Below are 10,801 nucleotides of genomic sequence, written 5' to 3' on the forward strand. Positions count from 1 at the left end.
CTTGGAGTCACTAAGTGTCTGGATTCAAACACAGTAAGATCCATCCTTTGAAAAGAGAAGTCATGTTGGAAGTGTGCTTCAAATGTCTCTTATTTTCCTCGATAAGAATTTAGCAATCGTTAAGTTATTTTTCAGCAGCAGTATCCTCTTGGGGCTAGTGAGGTTCCAATGTTCCCTGCATGCTGAGTCAAAAGCACGATGTTCCTGTTGGCCGTTCTCTACAGCAGGGGTCAGTTAACTATGGCCTGAAGGCCAAATCCTCCACTGCTTATTTGTGTGTGTTTTTTTGGTTGTTGTTGCTGTTGTTTTCTTTTTTAAGATTTTACTTTTGTTTTAATTGATATTTTGCTCAAAAGCACAGAACAGTGAACGTTTCAGTGCCGCAATGCTAGGGTTACAAGCAAAATCCTTAGGTCAAACAGTTACAGTAACCCACATCAGTTATTTCACATTAAGTGTGGGTTGTTAAAAAAAATGTATACAGAGGCTTCCCTGGTGGCGCAGTGGCTGAAAGTCCGCCTGCCTATGCAGGGGACACGGGTTCCTGCCCCGGTCCGGGAAGATCCCACATGCCGTGGAGTGGCTGGGCCCGTGAGCCATGGCCGCTGAGCCTGCGCGTCCGGAGCCTGTGCTCCGCAACGGGAGAGGCCACAACAGTGAGAGGCCCACGTACCGCAAAAAAAAACTACACATATATATATCAGTGCTTTGCTTGAATGGAGCACAAACGAGACAAGCATTTTAATTTAATAACAAAGTTAAGCCTAGCACCTTTAAAATAAAATAAACACAAAAAGTAAGCACAAAAGTATCCTTTCCATGGGGGGAAAATCCAGTTCACTAACAGTGCAAAGGAAAAGCAGCATTTTCAAAGCTGAAATTAAATGACACACCCACCCGCCACTCGGCCTTATATGGTGAACATGCAATTCTATTGCACCCTCCCTACCCAGGGCTGAAAAGATTCCAGATGGGAAAAGCTGCCCTGACGTCTAGGCCACGGGCTGGGAAGACTTAAGCGCAGGACAAGGAGATCAACGTGTTTGAGCGGGACGAGTTCTTTTTCAGCCAGGCCAACTGCTAACACTTCCAGTCACCCCCAGAGCCTCCCAGCTCCCCCCAGAGCCTCCCAGCCCGAGGGTGCCCATGGCCAAAGGCCTACCTGGTGTGACCCCGACTTCAGTGCGGGCATCTGAGCACAGAGCTCTGAGCAGCGCAAGGAATGGCGGCCTACGTCCCCCACAGCTGACGCTGCTTTGCAAATGGAGTATCTAGGCCGACTTGGGATAATTAAAAACATTTGTGATTCTTAACCCATTGTGATCAATTACAAAGTAGTGAATGTCTACATGTTAGGTCTGCCTCGTCTTAATATTTTGAACCATTAATGATTAGTCCTTTCCAGTGTGGTTTTTACACCACTCACCAAGTTACGCTTTCTTTCTCATGAGCACTCCATCTTTACACTGAACCTTGGAGCTTCAGGTCTTACTTTTAACAAGTACAGCCACAAATACAAATATAAAAGGGAACACTGAGAAGCCGACTCCGTGGCCAAACACTTGCATTACAGGGTTAGGATAAGACAATGGTTAGCTGTTGTTTTCTACATCATTCAGCATTTACCAACTTTCCAGACCACAGATGATTTCCAAGCACTAAAGTTCTGATTCCAACTTCCCCACTAACCCATGTGTAACAGAACTTACTCTGTTCCCAAATGCTTGTGGGGGACTTGCTTGCTCTGCTGTCACTGGTGCCGAATGGGCTTGTAGACACGAAATGCCATAAGGGCTTGCAGTTTGTAAAAGGTGGGATGGAAGGCGTTTTGTGGTATGAACTCTTACCGACTATTTTGTTACACTGTTTTGGATAAAAATTTAGAAAGAATCCAAGTTAATGTAAAGTGCTTGTGAGAAATAGTGATCCATTTGCTCCAAAAAAAAAAAAAAAAAAAAAATGCCATAAGGACTACGGTCACCAACAAGACGATGAAAATGGTTCCCGTCAACACCAGGTTCTGCCCACACAGCACTGCCTACAGCCGCTCTGCTCAGGCAGCTCCATGGGGCTGGGGCCTCCAATGCCAATTTCTGTAAAGGAAGTTTTACTGGAATCTTGCCCAGCTCATTCGTTTTCGCGTTGCATTGTTGAGGAGTTGCAACAAAGACCACCTGGCCCACAAAGCCGAAAATATTTACTATTGGGCCCTTTTCAGAAATGGTTTTCAACCTCTGCTCTACAGTTTTATAATTTTTAAAATCTCCACTTGCAGCTTCTGCTTCTTTTAAAACAATAATGTGTCTTCATAAGGCAGAATTTAGACAGTTAAAATCTAACCTTGGGTAGAAGCCCAGAGAAGTACCTCTTTCTCACTTGCAGTGAATGGTTTATGAGGATAACTGCTTTCATGTTAGCTAAATGGTTCAAATAAACTACTCTCATGGAGACTCTGTAACCTGTGCAAGGCCACTGAGGATGGCTTTGGTGTCCCCATTACCAGATAAGATGCTCTGTACATATTAGGCAATTAATAAATGTTCGGTAGTGCGATTTGTTGAATTTTTCTTAACATTCTTTTTCCTTGTCTTTCCTGAAGCAATACTGATGAGGAGAGAAACAAAGAACCTCAGACTTCATATCTGTTTAGGAGTTGAGTGGAGAAATAATGCTGGGGTTTCTGCTCTACTATTTTCTCAACAAGTACCTGCACTTCGCTGAATTCCTGGCAGCAGGCTCACACTGACGCTAGACAATGGTAATAACCCCTAGATCATTAACCCCTAGATCATTTTCTTGTGTTTAAGATAATAACTCTCTTGCTAACCATTTATTCCCTGAATTCATTTCCTTACACTTCACCTGCCCACAGGAAATGAGTCTGTAGCGCTTTATGTAATCCATCTCTGGTCACTTAGAAGAACTTAATGTCATCTTCAAACTTGGAGATTTCACCCCATTATCTTTCTTTCTAACAGATCAAAATGCTAAATAACTTAAACGCTGGTGCCTATATGACTGCATACAGAGACACAGCAGTTCCCAAATCCAGGACAAGATCGTCAGAACGTCCATGAGAACTCAATATTTACATAGCTTATGGTAAAGAAGTTTGTCAAATAATTTGTGAAACTAGAAGGAAATGATGAATTCTGGTTTCCCTTGCTTACATTCATGCCTTATTCATTCATTCATTCACCAGTCCCCATGACCTCAGTAACAAGCATCCCCAGGTGTATTGTATTAAAAAAAAAGTTCTAAACCTGATTGAGGCAGAACCTTTTTAGTATGTTATGATTTACAACTTCCATCTGGAAAGAAATTATTATTCCTGATGAAATTCATAGGCATTTTTCTGATGGATTTTAATCAGATCAAGACCTCTTCTGAGAAGCTGCTTATCTACCTAGCTGACAGTCATCAAGAATCTAAATATCCCCATTTTTTTAGATTCTTTTCCCATATAGGTCATTACAGAGTATTGAGTAGAGTTCTCTGTGCTATACAGTAGGTCCTTATTAGTTGTCTATTTTATATATAGTAGTGTGTATATGTCAATCCCAATTTATCCCCCCCCCCCCGTTTGTAACCATAAGTTTGTTTTTTACATCTGTGACACTATTTCTGCTGTGCAAACACTCAATTCAATACTCTGTAATGACCTATATGGGAAGAGAATCTAAAACAGACTGGATATATGTAGAACTGATTCACCTTGCTGTACAGCAGATACTAACACAACATTGTAAATCAACTATACCCCAATACAAATAAAAAAAAAAATCTAAAGATCTCTAGCAGACTTTATTTCCTTTCTGTATATATTCTATGAAAGACCATCTAACCACTTCTGCTTTGTATAATGTCTCTTATCAAGAGAAAAAGCTTTGGCCTTGGAGAGGCCTCCTTCCCCTGCTGGTAGTAGCCCAGTGGTCCATACAGCAGGGTTGTAATAACACTGACATTTGCTCATAACTAAATTGTGTGAAATTTGTCCTAAAACCTGTAGCAACAGCTGTTACCCCAACCTTTTGCCCATCTGCTGGTTCCTTGACATAATCCCTGCTGTCCATTTTGGTCCGCAGTTCCTCTATCTCACCATTTGGAATCTTAAAAATTTGTATGTAGGTGAACCCCGTGCAATGTTCCCTAAAGTATGGTCCTTGGACTGGTAGCATCGGCATTACCTGGGAACCTGTTAGAAATGCGCATTCTCAGGCCCCACCCCATCAGAAACTGGGGAAGGGGGTCATGAGGCCCAGCAATCTGTGTTTTAACAGCCCTTGAGAGGAATCTGATGCACAGAAATTTTGAGAAGCACTGTCTTAAGTGAATGATTTGGTTTTGTTTGTTTGTTTTTATTATAAAGCTAGTTTCTTCTATTCGATGTAGAATATGTCACGTTTATCCCTCCCCCACACACACCTTTTCTTACAGGTACCAGTAATCGTTTGGCTTCCAAAAATAGCTGCAGGATAGGAGTGTCTCTTCCCACCCATGTATTCTTGAATAAAGGCAAAGCAAGGAATCTTCCACGGCTCTCTTTGCTCTTTCTCATACTATGGCAAAGCTTCCAGAGTATAATCAAATTCTGGTGGGTTTTGTTCGTTAGTTTTATCTATCTATCTATCTATCTCTGTATCTCTGTATCTATCTATCCATCTATCTATCCATCCATCCACCTATCTGATATTGCTTCTGCCCACAACGCCTTCACAGTACTCTTTACTTACAAACTACTTACCCTTTAAGATTCCCTTCAAGCCTGTTTTCTTTCGGAAACCTTCCTGACCACTTTAGGTCTGTGTAATCTTAGAATAGCTAAACCATTTCCCTGGTCTCTCTCTATACCACTCACCTTGCATTGATCACTGTTTGTCTTATTGGGCTGGCCAGATGCTCCCTGTGTGTGCGCTGGTTTCCTCCAGCGATACTGGTGCAAACTCTCTTTACTTCCTTTCTGTAACATCACCCATTGTTTTACAACATGTATCCACTTGTTTATTCAGTGAACATTTATGGAATAGTAAATGTGTCAAGAAGTATGCTAAGGACTAGAAACGCAAAGATCAGTGAGAGTGGGAGTTTAATAAACGAATGAAAAAAGGCATGGCTTCTGCATTGTTGGAGCAGGGAGCACGCACTGGGGCATGGCAGGGAGGAAAGCTGAAAAAGTAGAGGGGACCAAGTCATAACAGATACATTTAAACTATCAGTAAGTCAGTGGGAAACTGCAGAAAGGTTTTTAGCTCCAGAGTTAACATTCATCAGATTTGTTACTTTGTAGATCACACACCAAGCGCATAGAAATCACTTGAATTGAATGATAAAAACGTGTCATTATTTTTTTTAATTTTCCTCCATCCAAATCTTTCCCAAAGCTTTCCAGCCTCCTAATTATCTATACTGATTATTTTTACTCTACTGACTGCTACTAAAAACGAAACAAAAAACTTGTATTGGAAAGCCAGAGAAAATATGTCCTAGATACTCAAATGAACCTGCCTTTTCCGAGATGGAACTAAGATATATTGATGTCTTAAGTGGTTGTCAGTTAAAATCCTTGTGTGGTGAATACTGAAAACCAATGGAATGTTAAAATTTTGAAAATAGTGAGAGTGACCTATAGTAAAGTACAATAGATTTCATTTGCGTTGAAACATTTGATCCTCACTCAGTACTGAAGATAATTATTTTTGTTAAGATTTGAATGCGTGTGGATATTTAAAACTTGCTGTGTCCACGTCAAATCAAAGAGGAGGCTTAGTTAACTGGTGATTTTACCATGTAAACCTTGAATTTCATTTACACATTTAAATTTAATGTATTCGGACAAGTTGTTGACCATCTACCCATGTGTTCATGTGATAACCATGTGTCCAGAATTTCCAGGATAGTCTCAATGTCAAATATTTTTTTCTTTAGTATCTGTAGATACCTTCTAACTTATCAAAATACACATTCTACATTTTGGCCAGGAAAATATTATTACTCTGTTAAAAAGCACCAAAATCCCCCATCAATTTAAGCTTTATTAAAACACAAATTTTCAATATTATGATATTCTACTATAATCTCACTAATTCAGAATGTGTAAGGGAAGTCTCTTCAAAATGTTTTAATTAATAGTTAAAAAGAAATGCAGTTATTTTTATTGCATGGAATTTGAAGCTAAATGCTACCATGTGATTTTGTAATTTAGCAGTAGTCCATGGAGAATCTTAGTGGTGAGGGTTGACAGAAAAGCATTTAGTCCCATTTCTTATTTGAGGAAACTGGTATTCAGAGACTAGGTCTTCCCTTAGGTGTAATTAAATACTATTAATTTAATTAAAGAAGTGGTAGAATCAGAACTAGAACTTGGGTTCTAACTTCTGTTAGTTATTTTATAACAAAAAGAAAATCTTACCAACTAGAATGTGAGTCAATCAGATAAGCTAGCTCATTACCTCATTACATAAATCACAGAATAAAACGCGTAGACACTAACTTGAACGAAGTATTACTGATAGTACACAAAAATGTTTCAAATCCATGTGGATGTAATTCAAGTCCCCCAGTAAAACACATAGACAATTTACACTCTCCAGCCGTCCTAAATAAAGAGATATTGAAGAAGCACACGGATATCTCCTACTTCACCTTATTAATTACATTAAACTCCCATTTCTGAGAGCCCTGTAATGGACATTATTTCTGTTTCAAATTAGAATTGATTTTGTTTTCATCTGCATTATTTAGTTTGTTCTACAAGTGCAGTGGTGGTGCTGTGGGGGGAGGAGGACCTCTCAATGAAATCAAGAAAGGCTAAACTAAAACTCAGAAATATCTTAAAGGAGAGATTGTCTTTTTTCCTTTTTCTCTGTTAACATATACAAACAAAGAGATCAGGATGAATGCCATTGGGCCTGTTACTGAAGAAAAATATATGAAGCTAAATTGTGAAAATATGCCAAGTAAATATTAAGAGACTTTGGGAGTGGGGTGAGGAAAAACCCAAGCGGCAGTAGCATATGAGCTATAGATTCACTTTCTTTGGGTTTTCAGTCATTCATGGAGTGATTTATTCTTTCAATCATTCCCTAATTTTATTTTATTTATTTATTTTTTTTGTGGTACGCGGGCCTCTCACTGTTGTGGCCTCTCCCGTTGTGGAGCACAGGCTCCAGAAGCGCAGGCTCAGTGGCCATGGCTCACGGGCCCAGCCGTTCCATGGCATGTGGGATCCTCCCGGACCGGGGCACGAACCCGTGTCCCCCGCATCGGCAGGCGGACTCCCAACCACTGCACCACCAGGGAAGCCCCATTCCCTAATTTTAAAAACAAGTGACGCCCAGGGTTCAGCTTCTACTCTTTCTATATAAAACCTTCAAGCTTCTAACAAAGTACTTAGGGTGGGATTTAGGACAATTTGAGAGTTTCCCAAAATAGCACCACATCCCACTTTTGCACATGGAGAAGACTAGCATTTTCTCTGTGGAGAAACAACACAGGTCCAGGAGCTCAGTTCATCAAGTCAATATAACCCTCAAACATTCTTCTAACAATGAGGAAAATCATCAAAACAAAACACCTCACTACAGATGGTTTAGTTATTTCGATTCGTTTTGTGAACGCATCCATGTTTTTAAAACTGTCATGAAGTAAGACCAGAAACTGCTGTCCTCCGTGCTTCCATTTCTGTGAATCTTTCTCAGCTCTGCCTCAGAGACCTGCAGCTTTGATTTTTCACCATTCTTTGTTTACAAGGGCCCTTTCCTGGGATTGCTGGACCAAGAGATTGTTCAACGACTTAATCACAGTGATTTTCCCCCAGAGTCTTACCAAGTGCCCAGCACTCTAGAAGCTCAGTGGGCGATTATGACTTTCCAGACGCTTACACAGGAGACCCACCTTGTTAATCTCATTCTGTCTGGTTCTCTGTTCGGAAACAATGGACCAGCACACCAGCTATCATCAGCTTCAAGACAGTCCAGTCAAATGAATGCGGCTGGATATAAAATTTGACCTGTCATCTAAATAAATGAAATGCAAAGACTACATCTATACCTATGTTACTTTCTTCAGTATGTACATCTTCCTGTATCCTGTTACTAAATACCTTACTTCAAAATGCTGGAAGATACGCTAGAAATCAACAAATAGGATCACAGCATTTTTTAAAAAAAAGAAAGGCTGAGGTATTACCAGGGGAAGAGGGAAAATTATTTGCTAGAGAATCTTTCTCCAGCAATGTGTATGGTATACAGTTGTCAAACCAGCCGCCTATGGGCCCATGCCTCAGACTTGCAGAACACCATGCCTCAGGCCAAAACCAAACAAAAATTAAGGAAAGAGCCTATTGTAGCCAATCCAGTGAGAATAGCACAGCTGAAAAAGACATATCATGTTGGATTTGAAAAGTGCTAGAGAGGCAGAAAATAACCAGAAGGTTATTGCTGATTCCCACAACTGGCTGATACAAGGTTAATATGCTGTTTATGGGGTATCGTTGGGAGGGGATAAGCTCAGTTAAAACCCCTTTTCCATTCCAAACTTTGTACTTTGATATATCTTTCTCTGCATGTGCTATAACCTAGAGCTGCACGATATGAAAATATTTTTAAACCCCTCAAAATTTTTAATTTCTGAAAATCCACCGTAGCCAGGAAATATGAACCATTTTGAATTTCTGGAATCTCTCATCTATCCTAACTACTCCCTCTAAACTAAACATTCCATAGTATTATAATTACGTTGAGTTTGGTAGTCTATACTGTCATTCATGCCGCAAGCATTGATTAAATGCCTTCAGGCCTTCTTGCCAAAAGGGATACGTAAATATTTTTCTTTTTTTTTTTTTGCGGTACGCGGGCCTCTCACTGCTGTGGCCTCTCCCTTTGCGGAGCACAGGCTCCGGATGCGCAGGCTCAGCGGCCATGGCTCACGGGCCCAGCCGCTCCGTGGCATGTGGGATCCTCCCCGGACCGGGGCACGACCCCACGTCCCCTGCATCGGCAGGAGGACTCTCAACCACTGCGCCACCAGGGAAGCCCATGATACGTAAATACTTTTAGAGGAATACACGTCTCCAATGTTTTATACATAATTGCAGAGAGAGGGCCATAAGTAGGGACATGGTGAAGTCCACTCTCTAAGTGTTACTTAAGGAATACCTGCTCTCATTTGAAAGGAAGAATCTGGTCTCAAGAAGTAAAATCAAACAGAAATGCAGAGTGAGTGTTCAGGTGGATTCTACTATTAATTCTGCAAGCCTAGCCCTCACCCTCTTAAGTTATGGGCCTGGAATGGACAAAGGCAAGATTTTGCCCAGCTCTGGAGAGGAGATAAGGAACACGTAGTGAATTCTGGAAGCACACGGGAAGAGAGCCGTCAAAAATCTAACTCAAAAAGATGGTCGTCAGGTCAAGCAGTGACTTCTCATCTCTTGAGAACTAGCTGTACCTACTTTCTCTGCTGGGCTGAAGAACGCCGGGTGCAAATCACGGCCACGATCACCACCACCAGCACTGTGATGACGCCAACGGTGACCACAATAATCACAAGCAGGTTGCTGTTCTTCTGAGGAGTGACGCTGCCATGTGGGGGGTGCATCTGGCCAATGGGTGGCTCTGGGAAAAGACAGGCAAATGAAGATCATGTTTAGGGAGATGTGACAGCCATGGCTTATCAAGCTCGGTTAAGAATTCAGAGTTCCTATTGTTCTGGGCATTCCTGAAGCTGGGGCAAAAAGCAATGAAACAGGAGAGGAAAGATCGAATTATCTACCCAAGATAAATGAAACCAATGTTCCCATGGAAACTTACATAGGAATATTCACAGCAACGTTATTCAGAATCACCAAAAGTGGGAAACCCCCAAAGCCATCAACTGATGAATGGATAAACAAGTGTGATACATACATACAATAGAATACCACCCAGTCATAAAAAGGAATGAAGTATTGATACATGCTACAAAATTCATGTACCTTGAAAATGATATACTAAGTGAAAGGAGCCAGACACAAAAGGCCACGTATTGTACAATTCTACTTCTATGACATATCCAGAATAGGCAAATCTACTGAGACAGAAAGTAGATTAGTGTTTGCCAGTGGATGTGGGGAGAAGTGAATGGGGAAAGACTGCTAATGGGCAGAGGGTTTCCCTTTGGGGTGATGAAAATATTCTAAAGCTAGATAGTGGCGATGGTGGCACAACCTTGTGAATATGCTAAAAACCACTGAATTGTGCACTTTGAAAGGGTAAATTCATCGTATGGGAATTATATCTCAATGGAAAAATATAATTAAGCTATGGTATTGAGTAGAAAGTGGGGAAGGCAGGAAGCATGCCGCTTTGAACGATAAGAATTCCAGTATGACAAGAGTCAGAGAAGGCTGAGAAAATACTATTTATTTGATGCTGTGAAAGACAAACTATTTGACACCAATCACTCATACTTTCCGTTCCTTTTAAGAAGCTATCCATAAAGCACATTTAATTTTCAACCTGTCAAGGGTGCATGAATCCCATTAAAAAGCAGCCACAGGGTTGGAAAGAGTGTCATAAAGTCCTAAGATAAATTTTTCCTGTGCTGCAACTGTACCACATGGTAGACAATATTTAGGCGAAAATAGAATGATCATCTGCTTATGTAAGCAAGAATGACTAATGACCCTTTAAATAGCTTTCTTTAAACCCTCAGTGATTAATCAATTAGAAATATTCTGATTTATGTCATATTTACTATTACAAGCTACCAAATTCTAAAAAGTATATATTAGCATACAGCTTTATTTATAAATAATTTAAAAAGT

The 10,801-nt window shown here is 40.6% G+C and overlaps 1 protein-coding gene across 1 annotated transcript in view; it reads right to left on the reverse strand.

Annotated features, from left to right (window-relative positions):
* The window catches only part of LOC137203278 (netrin receptor DCC-like), a 99,837-nt gene extending 90,235 nt beyond the window's left edge, over window positions 1–9,602 (reverse strand). Inside the window, exon 1 of the mRNA XM_067699055.1 lies at window positions 9,449–9,602. Coding sequence (XP_067555156.1) covers window positions 9,449–9,594 — 146 coding nt within the window. The 5' untranslated portion in view covers window positions 9,595–9,602. The remainder of the gene's footprint in view (window positions 1–9,448) is intronic.
* Window positions 9,603–10,801: the final 1,199 nt, after the last annotated feature.

The sequence above is a fragment of the Pseudorca crassidens genome, chromosome 12, assembly GCF_039906515.1.
Source record: "Pseudorca crassidens isolate mPseCra1 chromosome 12, mPseCra1.hap1, whole genome shotgun sequence".
Classification (NCBI taxonomy): Eukaryota; Metazoa; Chordata; class Mammalia; order Artiodactyla; family Delphinidae; genus Pseudorca; species Pseudorca crassidens.